The 21,904-nt window shown below is 44.0% G+C and overlaps 1 protein-coding gene across 2 annotated transcripts in view; it reads right to left on the reverse strand.

Moving 5' to 3' along the window:
- Window positions 1–21,904, reverse strand: part of GNPAT (glyceronephosphate O-acyltransferase) — a 796,967-nt gene that overhangs the window by 120,476 nt on the left and 654,587 nt on the right. For both annotated transcript variants that reach the window (XM_069606907.1, XM_069606908.1), the window contains exon 13: window positions 11,154–11,253. In XM_069606907.1, the coding sequence (XP_069463008.1) occupies window positions 11,154–11,253 (100 nt within the window). The remainder of the gene's footprint in view (window positions 1–11,153; window positions 11,254–21,904) is intronic.

A 21,904-nucleotide genomic window follows, 5' to 3' on the forward strand; every position in this document is an offset into this window, starting at 1 on the left:
CATCAATTTGAGTAAAATGGCCCACAACCATAGCCTCACATTTAGCCAAAAATATTGCAACATCAGCATGAAGCAAGAGAGACAAAGTGTGCATGTCCAATATCTTCTCAAGTTACCAGGAGAGGACTTTTATATATAGATTACATAAGAAGGGGGACAAAAACACACCAGTGACATACCCCAGGAGAGGAGTGGGGGGCGAAGCGTGAATTTCCCCTTGGGCCCATAACAGACTGTTAATCAACTAAGAATGTCGTTCTCTTATAATACAGAGAAGTAATGGCTGCTGTCATTTAGATTCCAAATGGACCCATAACATATTCCTTTTGATACAGTCTAAGGCACTTGTCGGGTCCATAAATGGCAGGTTAGGTACACATTCAAATTGAGGTCCATAGTATACTTGGTTACAAGCAGAAGCAACTTTAATGATTATTCTTGGGGGGCCAGGGCCCTGGCAAAAGCCATGCAATGAACCGTCAACCCTAGAAAATATTATCTAGCCCATCCAGAAGTCTCCAATGCAATAAATGTCCAAAATGCTTCAGGACAGCATCCAGTAAAGGGATCTGGGGTTAAACCCTCGGATTAATTTGACTATCTTTTTAAAGATAGTCAATCAAAAGAAATATTTCTATCAGGGATCTTAGGCAAGTAGTAAATTGTGTTAAATAGGTCAATAGTAAATGATGTTAAATACATGCTCTAACAGTAGAGCCAAAAACGCAACATCATTCTTCAAGGTGCAAACAGGGTATAAAACAGGATCTTGGGTTATATGATAGATGTTAGTTGATGGCAGCTTCAATCCCCCTTACATTAAAAAAGTTCTCTCTTCTCGGACTGGACAATCCCATATCCAATGAGGAGTGGAAAGTATATAAGTATCAAGTCCAGACCAACTCAACATGCCTTCCCCCATCTCCCAGAATATCTAAACCTCAATGTATCAACCACTAAAGCAAGAACAGCTCTCGCCATAACGCAACCGACAGCAGGACAAATCATTTGAAAACACTAAGAAAATCCTAAGAACCTGCTTATCTTTTGAGTAACCCTCAATTTCTCTCAACCTTATTCATCACATGCAAACTAGCTACTCTCACATTCCCTCGCCTTCCAACTAACCAATCACACCCACTCTCGTCCAGATCCACCACTGCTCCTGCAGACAATGAAAATGGCAGCGTTGCACAGTACAAACCTTAATACCATAACCATAAAGGGTAGAGAAATGGGAGAACCAATCAGTTTCTTGGATGTTATCATGTCATCCCTCCCATACAGAGTACACAAAATCTAGAATGATCCCTTTTATCAATCGAATCCATAAGAGCATCCCAAGCCAAGATCTTACCCTTACATTTTAGCTAGTGCTATTGCAGTCTTACATTTGGCTCCATAAATAGCAACATATGTGTTATCTTTCCGATCATTTTTTAAAGTTGCCACAAGCTTCTTCCTTTCCAAAGCAATTCCGGCCTGCTTTATTCTCAGCCTAGACAGGCAGTGCTTATTTTTTGATGGTCAGACTTTCATTGTTTCCTCTAGATTTCTGGAACAAGATCTAATAGTTGCAGCTTCTACTGATGTATGGCTGCTACAACTAACAACATCTGCTTGTATGTCTCCCATTTCACTTGTACACAAAGATCACCCCAGAAAATGGCTGGTCTACTATTAACCACAGTGCCTAATAATTCCCTGCAATATCTAGATTTGAATTACATTATTTCTAAGCGAAAGGCCATTTTGAAAGGTTTATCACTTTTTCCTCGATCAAGTACGTCCTGACGAAGACTTTAGACCAAACTTTAAGATGAATAATAAAATAATCAATTATACTGCTGTTTTTCCTTCTGTCTTTATATATAAACTAGCAAAAACATTGTTAAAGGGACGTTCTGGTTAAGTTGCACTAGCAAAAACCTATGAAATTCAATGGAAAAACGTTGTTACAGGGATGTTATGGTTACAGGTAAAACCGAAAAAACCCTGAAATTCGCCAGTTATGGTAAGCTAAGCAACTATAACTCGCGCCTCCAGTGTACACTGCATGGACTAACACCCATGACATCAAAGATGCCATCACAAATCTCATTGATGACATAGGTTTTTGCTAGTGCAACTTAACCATAAATGTTCCTTTAACAATATTTTTGTTAATGAATTTCATAGGTTTTTAGTAGGGCACTGTAACCAGAACAAAGCATAGTGTTTGGTACTGCAACGGAACCATAATGTCCCGTTAACAACGGTTTGTTACCGATTCCTTGACTGCCCTTATGATAAACGTGTGGAAAGGCCAAATTGTGTGGTGTATGTATCAATCTGCGCTACCCCTTCCTTTTCGGAATAGTGTTGGTCTATCTTAGTAATTACAGATGTACATGGTAAATGTTGGTGAGTGTTTCAGTAGTTTCTCTTTTTGTATTAACATTGCATGGTGAATCTGTGCCGCACAGTACTGTCCGTGAAGACTACAGATGAGCAATATGGGCGTTTCCTAGGGAGACTGCACCTGGTCGGCGTATGTGCAAGCACACTGCAACTATCCGTAGGACTCCAGTAGTGTCCGCATCTTCTAATGAACTTTTAAGTAGTTGTGGAAGCGCACGTGTATCCGTTCCACACCTATACCCATGCATAGGTCATCCACTGTGTGCTATTAACACCATCCGGGTCGCCAGCCCTACGGATTCATACAGTAGGCTACCGCATTTCAAGTACTCCTGCCGACTACGTGGGTGGCTCTGCAAACCTACCAATGCATGGCTAAAGCACACCTGGCTTTATGACGCCCACTGATTAACAAGGAACAGCAACCTGCAGTGTAACGTGGGCGTGGAAAATGTCGCATTAATTTCATTGATGTGCTGCTTGCCTTTCCATGACCCGTGAAACAGACACATTGTGTCTGCACTGAGCAGTGTGACGGAAAGTGTCAAGAGGTCGCCTGCAGGTCGTACAGTTGAAGAAAACATGTAACTGCAGGTGGGACAGTTTGTAGTCAGTCTGCAAAATGGCAAAGTTGGTGCAGCTTGCTCACGCACATACGAGTGCATGTAAACGCAAATAAGCAAACAGTGCAATATGCAGAGCGCAAACAATGTTAGTGCTGCTTAGAAAAGTACTTTACCTGCATGGGTCACACTGAATAAATGCCTTCATCCTCCACGTAATGAAGCTGTGTTTCGTGTTGTTGTAATTCCAGAATGTATGCATCTCTGTGAATGCTACCCCTAAGAGTAATGGTGTAGCATGAAGTGTTTGTACTGCATGTGATGACAACTAAAATGAAAGCACAAGGGACCAGTGAGCAGTGTACCACCCTTCCAACAATTACGTAGGATAAATGCATGTACGGCATTTGCCACATCTGCTACGGGCAACAAAAGGGGCACTCCTGTAGGGTAGCAGAGCTCTAAAACATCCTCCATATGGCGTGCTACATACCCTGACCCGACAAAGGTCATTGTATTGTGCATGTACTGCAACACGCTACTCTACAGAGGGAATGCACTTGGAAGTGCGTGGAAAGGGTCCTTCCAGGAGCATGGCAATGACTGGCGCCTATGTAGGTGATGTAACGCTCACCTGATTCCCACGGAGGCGCAGGTCTGGCTTCGAGTGCTGATGCTTCTTCGATGGTGAAGCGCAGGACTCTGAAGATGGACAGGAAGGGCCCTCTACTCTGGCTTCTCCGGCTCGCAGGAATATTCCCCTGTGTGAAAAGGGAGTATTACCTACTGACTGAGTTATGCTCAAGCCTCCCACTCTCTTCCAACCCTCCACGATACCCTTCCACGATTCCCCGTGAAGTCTCACCTTAGGGTCTGAAAGGTCGAGCTCTCCATCCTGCTTCTGACGCTGGGGCGTGTTGAACCCAGTTACTTCACTGGATTGAGGTTGGATGAGAGTTCAGGTAAGCTTGATTATACTGGTAAGGCGCTGTAAAAGTTCTGTTGCAAGTTCAAAAGTTCAAGCTTTAAATAATAATGTTCATTGTCTTTTTTCAGGTGATGAATGAAGATTCCTTTGGAGACTTCTTGCAACAAAGCGCTGATGTCTTTTCCCCATAGGGGCCGGGGTTCGGAATGCCGGAGATATGGCGCCGACCCAAAGTGAAACGTGCAGTTCCAGTAAAGATCTGGTAAGTCCTAGATGAGCGCTCAGGTAATGTTTTTGCATTCGTTCATCTAATGTCTTTGTCTTTTTTCCCCATAGGGGCCGGGGTCCTGCTTGGAAGCAGCAAGACGCGAAATGAAATGGGAATGACCCAACAGGTAAGTCTTAGAAGGAAACTGAGCTTTTTCTATTCCCTTCCTTCTCTCACCTCTTATTCTTGTCTTTTTCTCTAGGCTCTGGGAAGTGGCTGTGTATCCGGATGATCGCTGCTGAAGATGGAGGAACCCAGGAAAGGTGAGTGAAATGCAGCGCTGCAGCGATCGTAACGAAATGCTTTTAAAAATGATGTCTTCCCTTTCAGGATCGTCGGTGATGTCTCCGTGGTGCAGATTAGCTGGTAGGTCTCTTGTCTCCCTTTGCAGGTGACCCAGGATGCTGACAGGCGTGGCTGAAGTCCAGATGCAGGAGCTGACACGGTGAGCGTCCAGCTGCGAGGAGCAGAACAACGCGAAGCGTGAGTTGCTGATCGGGTGTGGTTTAAATAGCTTTGGAAGAAGTTCCAAGTGTGTATCCTTCCTCCGATCAGGTATGTATCCTTCCCCGACCACACCTGGGTGGAAAGTAGTCCCACAGGTAAAGTAGTTCCTATTCAGGCCTCAAGAGGGCCTGGATGTGGCAGCATGGTCTGCATCAGGTACGTGCATATTAAAACACTTGAACACATGTCTAGCTTTATGAGCCTGGTGCCTAAGGCGCCAGGACAGAGGTCCAACATGAGCCTGGCACCTAAGGCGCCAGGACTGCGTCCAAAGGGCCCCAGCTTGGGCCCGCTGGCACTCCCCTGGGGGAAATGATGCCTGCCTCTGGGGTTGCTGGGTCGGACCTGGCTCCTTGGAGGTAGGCATCATGACAGTTGAGGGCCACCCAATAATACCATCTCTGGGCATGTCTGCTGTTCCTTTTGTGGAGTGTGTCAGAAGACCATAAGAAATAGAAATCAACTGATCTGGGAAAGGAAAAAAGGGAAATAAAGAAAGCACCTTTTCAAGATGAACAATGGAATTGCCATTGAACGGATGCAGGGTGGGAGGCGTGGCACTGTGCAAAACACTGTAGGTCAATCGGTTGGAAAGGGGGTTGCTGTAGAAAGAGGTTTCTTTATGTGTCGCACAGCGTTTGAACACTGTCAGCGCGCAACACTTACTACAAAAATGTTTCACTACTTTTAAGAAGGGCACCAAGGTAATTTGGATGGGGTGTGCAGAAATCGTGATGGCATGCATAGTAAGATGAATGTTATAGCTGGGGAAAAGTGTTCATGCTGTGAAACGTCATAATCCCATGTGTGAAGTACGCCATTTTCACATGTCGTACAAAGACACAAATTTGCGAACCAAATAGAAAATGACGCAGCCACATTGTTGTCTGCATAATACTATAGAAAGTTATGCAAGAGATCGGAAACAAACGCATGACCTGGCCAAGTGCCTCCTTTATCGCAAAGGGCACTGAAACTCGTATAACATGCTGTGCAATTTGTCCCTCCACAATCAACAACAATATCGGCAAAAGTGTCACACAGACAAACCAAAATCAGTCACATGATTGTAGGTACTCCATAGCACTACACATCCACATGATAGATTCCAAAATGAGCAGCCACTGCACAGTGTTTTCCATTCACTTTCAGTTACAGTATTTCGAAGTTACCTAAAAGCAGCACGCTGTGGCTCGTGAAACACACAGCCATAACCGCACCCTCTGCATGTCTGTCGACAAATACACTGTGTAGCACACTCTGTGCATACACACCACACCCAGAAAACATATTGACCAATCCCGTAGGCTCTACAGGCCCATTGCTATGGGCGTCATCTGCAAAAGGGGAGTATCTAACACGCACCTTCCTGCTGGTATTGCAATATTTTCTGACTTTTCGTGCTGGGCGCGAGCAGGAGTGGGGGATTAACTTTCAACCAGGGTAGGGGATGTTGTTAGTTGTGGTGGCTCTTAAAAGAGCATTTGTTTTTTTTTTGGTTTTTTTTATATATAAAAGGTGCTTCCATAGAAACACATTTTTTGTGGTTTTTATAAGTAAGTTTGTGTTTTCAATGTCAGCTCACATTTTTACAATAGGGTCTTCAATGCAGCCTGTAGATTTGGAAAGAAAATGTAATTGCCACTGGTCGACAAAGACATGCCATTTCCTTTGAAAAGGTGTATGTAGCGAGAACAAATGTCATTCTCAAAGGAGAACATCCTAGCAACACTCAAGAAGTCACACATGCTTCTGTTGATGAGACCCCTTCCGACCTCTGGCTGGCGACAGGAATCATTGGAATAGTTCCACATTATTCTCGGGTGTATACATGAGAAAAGCACCTTGGCAGTGGGAAAAATGTGCTGCACTGCTTTCATCATTTTCAGTTGAGGGTACACACGGGAACAAGGCATGGAACACAAAATGAAGGCTCCAAAGTGCACAACCACAACATCTACAGGTCCAGAAGTGGCCATGCGTTGACATTCTACAAGCACTCCGCCAAAACAGCACACTTCTACACTGCGCCACAAAGCCTCCACTCCCTCCAAACCAAAATTTCCAAAAAAGCCTTCTTGGATGGCATGCATGACCAAATCTTCCACAAAGGCATCACCCACAAGGAGAACTGTGCGTCCTGCCATGTTTGCCTACGGCACTACACAAAGTAATGGAACAAATAATTGCCACCCTTTCCTGTGACGTACAACCTGAGCACATGATTGGCCAAAGGCCATATTCCCATCTCCATTGGCCACCACGGTGAGAAGCGCAAAATGTGGCATGTGCCTTTCCCCCCCCCCAAGGACCGCGAGGGCTGTGCCCCGGTGTAGCAGGACTCCTTCTCCCTATTGGTGCTCTTTCCTGTGACGTAACACCCTGAGCACCTGATTGGCCAAAGGCCATATTCCCATTTCCATTGGGCAGCATGGTGAGAAGCCAAATGTGACACGTGCGGTTCCCCAAGTACGTCGAGGGTCGGGCCTGAGTGAAGCAGGCGTGGGGCAATAACTTGCAACCAGAGTAGGGGGAGTCCATGGTAAGGGGCAGCCCTTAAAAGAGCCTTTTTTTTTTAAAGATGATTCTACAGAAACACCTTTTTTCGGTTTTTATTAGCTTTTGTGTTTTCTTGTGATCACATTAGTACAGTAAACTCTTCACCGCATCCTGTATACTGGCAAACAAAAGTGCACTGGCAATGGGTGACAACAAAATGACATTTTCTTGGAAAAACTCTGCATTTCCACAACTAATGAGGTCATTGTTGCAGAAGAACATTCCACAAGCGGACAAAAAAGTATACATGCTTCTGTTGTTGAGACACCTTCCTGCGTCTGGCTCGGAACAACATCCATGAGCAGTAGCCCATACTCTTCGTGGTATTATGGATGAGAAAAGCACCTTGGCGGTGGGAAAAAGCATCCTCACGACATCCAGCAATCTCCTGAGTCTCTCTTTATATGCGTTTCTGTTTGCCTCCCCTCACATTTTTACCACATTCTGGTCATTGCTTCTTGAACAGTGTAAAAGAAAACTGCATTGCCAATAGCGCTCAAATAAATGCCATTTCATGCGGAACCCCTGCATATTTTGCGACCTCTTCATGACTCATAGTGGGTGGAGAACATGCAAGCAGTCTGCATAAATTCACGCATAATTCTGTTTATAGCACACCTTCCGACCTCTGGCTGCGGACAAATTACAGCGTCATGGACCCATACTCCTCTTGGTGTTATGCATGAGAAAACGACCTTGGCAGTAGGAAAAATCTACATCACTGCGGTCAGCCACCTCTTCAGGTGACGGATTAATCGCCCACACGACATATAACCCAAATGTAGACTTCCATAGTGCACCACGACAAAGTCAACGTTCGTGACGGACGACACATATCTGCAAAGGCGAACCATCCCGCCGAAACTGCAGTCACCCTGACAGGCCCAGAAAGCGTCCACTCCTACCAACCGTAAATTACCATCAATGCCTCTTTGCACACAATACCTGTGCAAATGGCGCACAAAGGTATCACCAACGATGAGCACTGTGCGTCTCTCCATCTTGACCACCATCACGACACAGCATTGGGACGAAATGGTAACGCCCCCTTCCTGTGAACCACACCCTAAACTCCTAATTGCCTGTTTCCCACAATTCCATTTCCCCTTCCACCCTGCTCATAATGGCAGGATGTGGCACATGCGCTTTCCCATCTACACAGTGAGGGCTACGGCCCAGTAAAGCACACACAATACTTCTTCCCTTTGCACTTTCATTTTTAAAGCACTCCCCCATTGGGTGCTGTCAAATTTTCAAACACGCATGCAGCAATCACATACACAACCTCTGCATTGCACAGTGTCATTTCTGTACACCACTCCATATTTACCGTTAAACACTTTCAGTACACGTTTCGGTTGATTGCAAAGCCCCTTCACCAGAAACTTCTGCTAAAGAATGCACAATTGCAGCATCCAAAAGGATCCTCAGATGCACCCAGCACACCTTTGGCCATGCACACAACACTGCAGCCCTTCCCACACCCACCACAACACTATACATCCAAGCAAGCCACCATGTGGGCAACTAACATTATGCACAAATGTACCATATGTAGCAGCACTTCTACCCAACTCCCCCACACCATAAAACACCCATTCACGAAAACAGGGCGCAATTAGCAGAATCCACTTTTCACTGCAGCATCTCCAACCACAGTGCACCGCCATGGAGCTATGCAGCAACAAATTGCAACAGTTACCATAATGTACAAACAAAACACACTCTCCTGCACCCCTGTGCACTTTCATTCACATACTATGGGCGTACCCACTTCCATTCACAGAGAACGGTGTCACTGCCAACCTACCCACATTCTGGCCCTATTGCAACCAATCTGCACACACCACACTATGCAAGCACCACCCTCTACCAGATGCAGAGTCAAACATGCATTCCTGAGGAGGTTATGCAGTGGGTATGTTGAAGCCCTATGCTCTTGAGTGCATGCCCTACAGCCTACAGCCTTTGGCCATGCACCCAATAGTCTAATCCTTCCACAGACCCACCACAACTTCATTCACCCATGCATGCCACCATGTGTCCAACTACCGCATTCCATGCACAGCCACCCGCGCTCCCGCACAAACTGTCATGTGAAATTCAATCCCCTTCTGCAATTCACCTGCCACCACTCATCACGAAAAGGGGTCGCCGCAAACAGGTTGTGGCAGAAGCTATGGGGCCATTACGAAAGCTGCCTCCAATCACCACACAAAGTACTCGCCTGTGTAGGTACCCGCGAATTGGCGCAATACGCGCAAATACTGCAGGCACTCCTCCGTCTTCTTCCACCTATGTACATATGTCAATGAACCACTTCTCACTCCCCCACCAGTTCCCTCCCTTATTGCCGCCAACACATTGCGTACGGTACATTTTCCAGACCCTTTTGCCACCGCACTGTCCTCCGATACACCATGGCAGCTTTCACAAAAAATGCTGACGCACAGCACGCTTCCCTCCAGCCAACCACCGGCTGCAACTTCTCCGACAGCACGCCGTACCGCGAGCCATTGACACTTCTGTCCACGAAGCGAACAGGGAAATGGGTCTGCTGAGCGGACCCAGATATCACACATTTTTTGGGACATACATTTCAGTTTTTTGCAACAAAAGTACTGGTCGGATTTCCACCACAGGTGTGATTCAATTTTCCTATGTTATGATTTATTTTGTGTTTTATCTAATTTATTTATTTTTTCTCAGTCAATTAATTATCACTGATTGATCTACATTGTACATTTTCTTTCTTTGTTTAAGAAGTCATGTTTGTTTTCTCATGTTCTCAAAACTGTTTGGTTTTATGTATAGAATTTACTCCACAATTTTTCTCTTACTTTTTAATAAACTGACAAATTTACAAGAATACTATTTACTTGATTGTTTCAGAATCCGCAAAGGCTCTAACTAAATGTGATACCTTTACAGATACAATTTGCATGAAATTTATTTGAATTATCTAAAATAATGTGCATAGCACAGTGGATTCTATTGTTTATTCTTTGACATCCCGATCCACTATTGCTTTCAGGGACTCTCCCTACCCTTTTTGTATGACGGATTTCCACCAAACACACAAAAGCATGCTTTCTGACCTAAGCCCCTGCCGCAATCTGGTGAAAATCCATCCAGCCTTTCGGCCTGTAGCCGTGCACAAAGTTTTTCCCCATTCAGCCTATAGAAAAAGAATATATATTTTGCCCCCCCCTATAACTTTACCCCACCCCAAAAAAATTTGGAGAGGGCCATATACGTTTTGTAAAGTTTGGTGAGAATTCCTCTGGGGGAGTGAAGTTATAAGCAGCCGAAAAAGTGGTCTTCCTATGAGTTTAGCAACTTAACCATAACTACACGGTCAATACCGTGGGCCGTGTAATAATTAGTTGGAATATCTAAAGGCAATCTCCCATTAACTACCCTAAGGCCTGCTTCATATACAAACTAAAAACGTTAGGCCACTCTAGTCTCTTCCATCATCCCTCAAGAGCCTTTGCTCCCTACCCATCGCTATATCCTCCTCGTTGTCAAAAGGATAATTTTCGCAAATGGAGCTTGTCTTAACATTAAAATCTCCATTGATCACATGTAATAATTTTCATTTGTTATTTTATTAAGCAAATCATCCATACCAGCCCTAAAAGCTCTCTTAGCAATCCCATCCCATGGCTCCTCAGCAGTATTGTAAAAATTTACCAGAGTAAAGCAGAAATTCCTAGGCATTTGTTTAGGGATTTCCTGAAGTCAAACCAATAATTGGCAAGCTTCAGAAATGGCGAACCTACAATGCAGAACTTCTCAAAATGTATGAATAGTAAGAAATAACCCTACAAACACGCACATGAAAATGAATGTATTAGGTGTGCCAAATGAGGAATTGAAGGCAAGAAGACATTTTCTAAATTACACAATATCAGTAAGTACATACCTGATACAAGTAGCTGACAGACGAAATTCTGGATTCCTGATATGAATTCCTTTTCTGAAAAGGTCTCATTTACACCATTTGAGAGAAACTGGCACACCAGCTACATTGAAGGATAAACACAAAGTATTACAGTGATTTCTGCTGAGCACAAGTTGCTTGCTCATTGTTTGCACATTTCACCTTTACAAAACTACTTTAAAATATTCACTTTCATACAAAGGAATGAAGAACATTTACATGTATTCATGCACATTAGCACAATAAACGTTATACGTTTTATGGCGGATAAAACAAACACATTACACAAAAGTAAATTTCATATCCTTTAATAACTGTCAGACTGGGATGAACTCCTATATGGTAAAGGAGTCTTTCCACACCAATACAGTATACTCTATGAGAACAATCTAAGCAAATTAGTGCTAGCATGGGTTAAACTATAAAGGGTCAGGGTTACACAGTCTAAGCGAAATAGTGCCAGGTATGGCAAAGCGGCACCAGTCCTTGACATAGAAGGAGTTCAGCTAAATGCCTATGGGCTTACTGGTTTGCCTACAAAATAAAGAGGTCCTCCTTGGGATGGTTTGTCTCAACAGTTTCATGATGGGATAAACAAAGCGTTAGGGTATTTCGATTGAGTAGTACACTGATCGTCCTCAGTTTCTCTAAGGTACAACACAATCTCCAGAATATAGTGTCCAATGCTAGTGTGCAGTGCTTGTGTCCTTCTCAGTCTGAGGGATATAACACCCTGCTGGATTCACTCCAATCACTAGCCAGCAAGTATTTCTCTCATCCTTTCTTGCCTGGATATTCTGAACACAACAATACAAAAAAGGTGATGGCTAGAATTAATCAACCTCTGGCATTGTTCTCGGCAACCCTCCAGACAATCGTTCTTCACCTTAGAAGCCATTACAAAAGGGGAAAGACCTATGCAAATCAGGCCCGGTCCCACCCCAAAAGGGGCAGCCCAAACTGCTTAGTCACATCCCTTCTGAACGAGACCACAAGCATTCCCAAACATGTTCTGGCCACGTTGGGCCACATCAGTGAGGAGTAGCTTGGGTCTCTAGGCTCAGCAGGCACAGGACCCACTTTGGCCATACCCATCTCACTCGGGGTGAATACAGCAAAACAAAAAAGTGATGGGCTGGACCATACAGAAGCAGGCCAAACTCCTAAGCAGTGATAACTACCATTCAGCAAATATGTCTTTCTTTGCTTACGTTAGTGGTCAGGCCTAGGGTTCTATGTTCATTCTTCGTCCGTTTATTTTTCACAGCTCTTTTTGGTGAACATATTTGCCGAAAAAAAGCATTGAACGCTTTCTTTTTTATTTGGCCCCCGATCTTCCCTCCCCTATTATTTACCCCTATAGACCACCCGACCCCACCCCTTATAATGCCCTCCCACCCCACATCCCCATATTTGTTGATATTTTTTTCAGAAAATATTTTTCTGCAAAAAGTGCAGTGAAAAGAAAAAAAAACAGGGGATGAATGAACGTTGTACCAGGCACTAGGCCTAGATAGTCTCACCACTCTCAAAATCAAGTGTCCCCTTATTGAAAAGTAAGGAAATTGTGCCTCTTTTATAGTTCCTTAGCCAGGTATGTTACTTTGATAGGCTACACAAGTCAGTAGTTCCTCTGCAAAACATTGGATTGATTGTGAAGTTTTGTAGTTAAGAACTAGGAGAACATAGTGTGAGGGGTCTGAAATGAGCGGCAGACACAAAGTGGTAGTGTTTTCCACATCAGGGATTTTTATTGAAATGAAAAGGTTAGATAAAGGCCTCTCTATCCCTATCCTAAAGAGGCTAATCTGACCCTCAGACTAGAAATGAACTAAGGGTACAAGGAAAAGGGTCTGATGTAGTTTTGGTAAAATGTGTTCAAAAACAAGTAAATAAATCCAACTAAATAGTCTTTGAATCCAGAGGGTGGTTCCCTTCCCCTGGATGTCTAATAGAGGATGGCAAAAGTGCCTCTTTCAAACAATAGCCCCCTAAAGATGGCAGCCACTTTTTAAGGGTGGGAAAGGTGTCTCTTTCAAACAACCACTTCCCAAGGATGGCAAAAATGTCTCTTTCAAAACAATAATCCCTCCAGGAAGGCACAAGGGTGTTTGTTCAATTTCACAGCTTACACTTGCCTGTTTTCTTAGATTCTCTGATGCACTTGTTTTGCCATGTGTTCTGCAAAAAAAAAAAAAAAAGTAGATTTCTTATGACTTCAGTGGACCTCCTGGTATACTCTGCTGCCAGGAATCCCTTAGTAGGTTTATCATATCCCATGGTTTACTCTCCTGCAAGCTATCTACCCACAATGTCATTGTGTTTATTCAATTTCAACTTGCCTGGTGCTTAGACTGCCAGGACTTCTTTTCATCTGGTTTTTACAGATCACCTGGTATACTCTCATGCCAGGTGTCTGGTGTCTGCCCACAATGTCTTATTCCTCTGTATAAATCAAATGGATTGCCTAGTATGCTTCCCTGACAAGTATCACCCTCCCCCAAATGCTCCCTGATGTGCTTCTTTCACCAGGGCTTCTCTGAAAATTCTCACTGTTTTTCAGGATAGCATAGCTGTATTTCTTCACTGTATATACTTCCTTGGCTTGAGGTATGAGGTACTTCTTGTTCCAACTTTCCCCACATTGATATCTCATGCATGGAGACTTGTTCCAGTTTGGTCTTTTAACTTCTTCAGTAGTATTCATCTGCTTTTGGTAACATTTGCTCCAGCTTTTCCCATATTGACATCTCATATATGGAGACTTTTTCAAGTTTGTCCTGACCTTTAACTCATTCACAAGTCTTCATTGATTTGTGGCGATACTTGCCCCAACCTTCCCCATATTGACTGTATCCAGTAAAAATTTCGAATGCACATTTTCGAATGCCTTTATGTAGAAAAAAAAAATTCCGAATATCATTTTTTTCTTTTATATATTTTTGTTTGGTTAGTTAAAATTTTTTTTTAAAAAAAAATACATTTTTTTGCCCGCATTTTTCATTTGAGAAAAAGGCATTCGAAAATGTCACTATAAACCCATATTGACATCTCATACATGAGGATTTGGGCAAATACTGTGTTCTAATTCTACTTGGTTGGTATTCAAAATAAGTTCTTAATGGTTCATGTGCCCGTCGGTACGCCCCGGGGTCCACAACATGTCTGGGCAGACTCACTGATGTCTGGAAGCATTCCCGACACGTGGCACGTTGCTCCGGTGAAGATTTCACTCTGGAACGGCGTCTCCCACTCTGCAGATCTCCCAGCTCTCCTGCCGGCTCTGTGTTCCCCCGTTGGAAAGCCTGCTGCTTCTGGACATGACCACGCTCTTCCACTGTGTCTGCAGTGTCTTATGTGGCATCCCGCCACTCCACTAGGTACTTTTAATTATAATTATAATTGTTCTATTATAACGTGCTTAATACCAACAAGTGGTTTCTAAGCGTGGGATCTGGATTCGAATCTGTGCTGCACTGCGTTGTCTTTCTTCCAAGACAAATGTGTTGCCCCTGAGCTATTCTTCCTTGCTGGCGAGCAGCAGAATGAAGGCGCCTGCTTTCTCCAGCATGGTCTGTTTCCATGCAGCTGCTTTCTCCCTCGGTTCGGCTTTCTTCTTACTCCGATCCGATTCTCTGCCTTCCTCCAATGCAAAGACCATTTGTGAATGTCCGCGCACACCTGAGCCTTGTCCCAACAACTAGCCCACATGTTCAGTTTAGTGTTTACTTTGAACCACATTAACTCCTTCTTCCTCTTCCTCGTCTTAGTACTTGAGGCTTTATGGCAGTTGGAGTCCATAGGATGTATAGGATTTCTAAGGTGATTTTGTTTGGGATTTTTGATTAGCATTAAAACATCATAGACAGGAGATGTTGTGTGTATGTTATGCATATATGAGGTGTGAATGTTATACTGCCTAGAATGTCATGAAGAAAGGGGGTTTGGGGTTTTGCAACAGGAAGCATTTGTATAGCTGAAACAGACCATCCAGAATTTAGGAATTATTGGGTGTTCTTCATTGGGAAGGGAATACTGCATCTCTCCTGTTGGGGTCACCACCTTCCCCTGACAGCCGCCTCCTCCCCTCTGATCATCCCTCATTATGCCACCCCCAGGATCAGGTAGAGGCTGCCGTACCCTTGCCACATGGGAGGAGATCCCTTGGCTGGGGAGCAGTGAGGATGCAACAGGATTCATCACAAGGGCTTCAAACAGGCTGGTAGCCACCTTGGAATCCTGCCATGTGTTCCCAAAGTTTACTTTATGCAGGAGCTGTCAATTCCTTTCCTTGGTCTGCTGCTTTTGTTCCAGGTGAAACAGGTTACGGCTGCCACATTTTGGCATCTCTCGGCCCTGTTTTCTTCTCACTGATGATCTCCAATTTAGGCCCCTTTGTTTGGAAGGTAGTAGACGTGTTTTGTTTGTTCATGACCTACCGACGATGGGGCAGCGGTGAGCTTCTCTAATGTGCAGTGCTAGCTGAGTGAGGGGGAGGCACTAAAGGTGTATGAGGAGCATTTCAGAGGATTTCCTTCTCTAACTGGCGTTTCATCAATCTTGCTTCTTGTCCAAAGAGGGAAGGGCCTGTGGATCCACTTAACGCGACTGAAAGGGTCCCGGTTGGATAGTGACGTCGTGAGGTGGGGTTTCTACCATGCCACAAGTAAGTCAGGGGAAAGACCTGTCGGGGTTTAGGGAGGTCCTGAGTATAACCCCCTCAGCACATATTCAAGGGGGCAAATTCAATTAAGTTACAGATATTTTCCCCAGCCCTTCAATAACCCTAAAGTTCCCTTTCTGAGAAAGATTGCTATGGGACAGGGTCAGGACCCTGACTAAGTCACAGCTACAAGGCAGCATACCTGTCTTTCACTTTTGTCCATTCTGGTATTACCAATTGTTTTTCTCCAGATCTTGAATCCTATAGTTGATTAGGGACATGACTATCAATGTAAGCCTGAAAGACCTTAAGCCCCACGTGCCCAGGTTTTCCGTATGTGAGTAACATCCTATTCCTGGATTAAAGCGCTTCACTGGTTGGTGGCAGCCTTTAATCATTGTTACCGTTGTGCAGAATAGAAATATATATGGCCTGAAAATCGGGGGTTGGGTAGGGGATGTGTCAAGGAGAATTCTCATTCTATGGCTAATTTCCCTTACCTATAGAGTCCCCCAGCAGCTTTGCTGGATTTGAAGGTTTTTTTTTTCTCCTGCTAAGAGTGAGCATCTTTTTCCCACTCTTAGGCATATTTGCTGTGTGTGTTCTGGGCTATTTATTTATTATTATTATTATTATTATTTTATAGTTTATTACAAACCTTTAAAAACCATACATAAAACTAGCAAGACTGTTACCAAAATGTTCTCATGTATTTGTCAGTTTGCCCTAATGACGTACGTCCTTTAATCTTCTTGGCTTTTTTGCACCAATTACCTTCCTCTTTTTCTTACATGAACCTTCTTTTCTCCCTTTTTTCGTCTAAATGTCTTGCTATCTCCTCTAAAAATGCTCTCATGGCAAAAATTAGTTTGTTCCTTTCTCCTAGATGTAGAGTACACCTGCATTCATCTACAGTATATGTGGAACATTCATTTAATAACTTCCCCAAATATCTTGTTCTCTCATCTTGCAAACTGGGGCATAAAAGTACCAAGTGTTTCGTCGTTTCTTCTTCGGAGTTACAGAGACAGCATAAAGGCTCCTGATGCGGTCTCTCTGGTTTACCATTCATTGAATCTGAAATTCATGAAAATGTGTTTCCGTTTTCTGCATGGGAATTGTATCATGTATTTGGGGAGCTCATTTAGTTTTTTTGCTTCAAAGGGAGCATTTTTCATTCTTTGATGTTGACTTCTGCTTTCTTGCGTTTCAATCCAATCCTGCATTAAAAAAGTTTTTTTTTTGACTGCTTCAGGATTTTGTGTCAAAATTTCTGTACTAGTGTTTAGCTGTTTTAGAAGGTTTTCACAGGATTCTTCCATTTTTTGTATATACCATCTCTCTCTGGAACGTTCTTTTGCTTGAGTATGACGAATTGTGGGATGTTATCATCATACATGATTTTCCTATATAGGTTTAAGGCATTCCACGTGGTTATTGTTCCCATTGAAGATAAGCTCAGTTCATATCTCATGCAGCTTGTCGGGAATCCCTTTGGCAGCTTGAGGATCCTTCGCCATATGACATGTTCACATCTTGTCCAGAATTCCCAGTCTATTCCGAACATGGTTTCCGCTCCATATGTTAGAGTCAGTATGATTTTATTTCTGTAGAAACGTACCACTGGCACCATTGAGAACTTGCCATATTTTGCGTTCATCTTTGCTTCTTGGGCCGCAAGCTGGTTACATTTGGCCACTAACTTTTTAATCATGTGTTCGTCGCATATACTTGCACTTAAGGTTATTCCCAGGTATTTGACTTCTGGGACGGCTAAGTATATCGTTGCACATCTTCCATTTAAATTTGCGGGCCTCTTGATGGTTGCCAGAGCCTTGCAAATTGTTTAACACCAAAATCTCTGTTTTCGCGGTGTTAATTTCCATCTTATTGGTTTCCATGTAGGTCTTTATAGCCGTGAGATTTCTCTGGGCTATTTATTGTGTTTAATGTCCATGGGGTTTATCTCACCCTCATAGGAACCATCTTTATACACGTGTTACACAGCACCCTCTGTGCAGTAACACAGGGGTGTCGTAGTGACCTCCAAACAGACTCCATACCCTGGGACTGACTACTGTCTCCCAGGGCATGTAAAGTCCCCATTGACTTTACTAGTCAATCTTTATGAACAAAACCAGTACAACCCATCTTACTATGGAGGTACTGGCAAGGGTTAATAGTTTTTCCCTTCGGTTCATTTTCGAGAGGGTACCGTCCAGTCCCTCCCTCAAAAGTTTCTGCCTGGTGGCAGTAATTACTACCAAAAATATTCAACCACAAATATTTCCCTATGAGTTTTTCCCATTGTTCAAGGCTACCACATTTACTGACAGCCTCTAACATACCGCCGGTTTATTTTTATATTAACTTTGCTCCAGTAGGTTTTATTTGCCAGAACTTTTATATAAATTCTTTCTTGTGTCTTTCTCTAAGATCCTAACCCAGGTCGGGGATCCTTTGTTCGTCCTTTTGACGGGCTTCTGCCAAGAAGCCCTTCTTTCGGCACCACTGAGTCTGGGGTGGACCCATTGTGTGGGAGGGGGCGTAGGATCCCTGGACATGGTTGCCTCAGCAACCGAAGTCGCACTCTGCCCTGTTAGGCTGGAGGGTCTCCCGCCAGGATGACCACTCCACTGTGTGAGTGACAGCTAGGCTGTATAAATGGGGGTCTTTTTGCATAAAAGCAGGGTCCCGAGGAATGGAAGAGCAAGACGTCGCCACTGGAACTAAGAAGCCGAAGAGGAGAAAAGCCAAAGACATCTGTACCAACTGAACCACCGGTGAAGCCCTGCTGCAGCGTCTCACCTCTTTTCTCCACACAACGAGAGAAGATCCTCATCTGCAAGAGCCACCTTCCCTTGAGCTGGTTGGGCCAACCAGTCTGCAAATCACCTTCCCGGACCTGCCTTGGTCGAATCGCCAGTGCCGAGCACTAGGAGACCGGGTAGCCAGGCACCCGTCCACCCGGATCACGATTTAAAGGAGCGTACCTTTTATTTCATTTGGCAGCACCGCGGCTGGTTTCATCCCTAGGCAGTGCAGTAACTCGAACCTTCCTCCACGACGAGAGCCTCTCTTCCTTTGCTGGATCTCCCGAACTGCAGGAACTGCCAGGAACAACTGCCACTGCAGGAGCCTCTTCTACATTTTAAGGTACTTTGTTCCTCCAGGCCTCCCTTTTCGTTTGGTACCGCTAAAGGTGTTTTAAATCCTTTACCTACCTGCTGGGTTGGCCGCCCCTATCATCTAACATTGTCTTTCAACTTCTGCAACCGCCTTTTCGAATCGTTTAACAAAGACTTGCCTGCAGCTACAAGCTAAAGAACATTTTGCGCCTAGGCTCTTTGGCCTGTGCCACTGACTCTGGCACAGGCCTATTGACTCTGGCTGAATCTGTTACAACTACCTTCTCTAGATTGCTTCTCACCTAGAAATGTGTTGGTGCTCCCAACTCTTATGACCACCTTTTCCTTCCCACTTTTTAAACTTGTGAAGTGCCATTTTTCACCTCAATATTATACATGCTAAAGTACTGCCTTGCCTAAACTTGTTCACAATCTTATTGAGAAGTGTTGCTAGGGTGCCTAAGAGTATATTCCTGTATAACCTGCTCTTTCCCTCCCCTCCCTTGATAAGAGTGCCATTTGTGTTTGGTTTTCACTGTGCCATTTTGCTCAGTTTTCACTCTTGCTCAAACCTGTCTACAATTTAACCAGGGAGTTGTGTATACTTTTTTTGACTGATTTTAACTTGCTTAATAACTGTGATTAATGTGGTGAACTAGAAGTGTGTAAAATAAATATATATATTATTTTTAATACAAAGCTTTGGTAAGTGTTTCCTTGTGCCTTAGTACTGTAGTCCTAATGTGTAAACCCTGAATACTGCTCATCTCTCTCTTGAGATAAGTCTGACTGCTTAGCCACAGCTACCAACTAAATCTTTGTGGTACAGACCGATACCAAAGAGGATTTATTGCTCATACCTGTAGTCTTAATCTTCTGTAATGCTCCCTAAGGGAACTGCACAGGATTCTGCCTAACAGGATGTATAGCTTGATCTGCCATAGCAGAGCCAAATGAAATCGACATGTGAGCCAATTTAGACATGAGGGATGTCAGGTTCAGAGATTATTAATCAAGGATAAAGAAATGTTACCCAGATTAGGATGGAGGGTCTGAAGAGGGAGACCGCTATACCCAATAGGACTACTTTAAAACTGTACACTGGTCATTCGTTCAACTAGATAGCTTGTTCCTTCTGGATGCCCAACTTCTCATCTATGGGTTCCCACTTAGTGAAGTATTGCGCCATGCACACCAGAAAATGTCAACAAAAGTTGGAGGTTCAAGCTACAGGGGACTATGTGGGCTCAATGCTTCATCGCTGGACACAGAAATGAGAAAATGCGCCAAGCCTGAGGAATTTTAATGGCTCAGTGACGATGCTGGGGTCATATCGAAGCTGATAAGGCAGTTGAGTGGGACAAACTACACCTTTTATTTTTAAATAAAAGGTAATGGATCACTTCACGGGAATAAGACACACACTGGAAGGAGATTTGCTCATAAAGAGACCAAAGGTGTATAAATAATCCTGATGAAAAAAGAATGCAGAGGTTGGAGACAACTAGAGAGGTGTATAAGGTGAAGGTCATACTAAATGCTAAAGCTTATTTAGCTGCTATCTGGCATAAACCTAGAGTTTGAAGACAAGGTTGCCTGGCTAGTACAGTGTGAGGTGGATAATTGTGTGTCCAAGTTTGAAGACGTCTGTGGCAATTTAGTAAAGGGCAGTGCGACATCCCAGAAGTGGATGGGGATGTGGACAATAGGGAATGAGAGTTTGAGGGATCTATGCTTAACTATTTTATCCCAGTTTTATAGGACAGTGAGAGGTAAGGAGGTCACCTTATGGGGCATTCAAATTGCCATTGAACAGATGTGACCATGTAAGACACAGAGTCCAAAGAGATTTCCAAGTGATTTTTGTATATTGACGAAGGGAGAAATGTTCCAGGTTACAATGGAAACAATTCACCTCCATAGCCTTCTTGGCTAACTCACTCTGTCCGTTATATACTGTTTGACTAGTGTTCCTTATATGCATATGTTGAATACACTTGCAAATAATAGAGTGCTCTCTTTAGGAAATGTCTTTCTGTCGTTCGGATTTAACAAACAACTCTCTACCTCTTTCCATTCTGCTATATCAAATTATGCTCATGTGGCATTGCTCGCCAATACACTCGGTGTTCCCATTGTCCCAGCGTGTACTTACCAGCTCTTTGTGGCGTTCCATTCTCTTTTCGCAGCTTGCCAGTAGCACTCTCCAGCTGTTTACTTTCTTGCAGTCATCAGCTTTCAGCGTCCCTACTTCCCAGGGCTCCAGCAGGTGTATTGCTGCATCTGGTCACCAGCGAACACCCAGGAGCCCTGGGCTGGCTTCTGGCATTCCCACTGTGTGTAACCTTCTTAGCACAGCCTTCTGCTTCTCAGCACCCGAGCCTGTTGTCTCCACCATCCTCCTTTCAGCCGTTGGTTGCATAGAGAGGATCAGCCCGCTCCCACCAGTAGTTTACCATGGTTTCTGGCGGTCCTGATTTAAATGTCCTGGGCACAAGTGTGTGCTTCAAGCAACTACAGCGCTGTCTGTGCTCTGGGAATTTCTCGCTCTGCATTCCTTCACTCCTCTTCCTTGTAGCAGTGCTAAAGTTTTTCTGGGAACAGTAGTCCCTTTTCGTTAACTTGCAAAACGACATTGGATGACAATTCCTAATAGGTTTTGATGGCAAGTCAATCATGGGGGATTGATATGCAGAGTTAGAGTAGATGACTTCAGTAGATTTACAAGGCAAGTTTGCGTTTTAGGGATTGGTCTGTAGGTTGGAATGAGAGAGATTTAACACTCTTCCTTCAGGGAGCAGAAGGGAATCGCAATAGGCCATTAGAGTGTTACAAATGGGAGGCTCCTCTTGCAAGGGGAAAAGGGGGATAGCTTGTCTCAACTGTTAATACCATCACTCCCCCGACCAGAGGCTGTCTTCCCCCTATACGATCCTCTCTCA

Source organism: Ambystoma mexicanum, chromosome 4p, assembly GCF_040938575.1.
Source record: "Ambystoma mexicanum isolate Mex_15411 chromosome 4p, UKY_AmexF1_1, whole genome shotgun sequence".
NCBI classification, from domain to species: Eukaryota; Metazoa; Chordata; class Amphibia; order Caudata; family Ambystomatidae; genus Ambystoma; species Ambystoma mexicanum.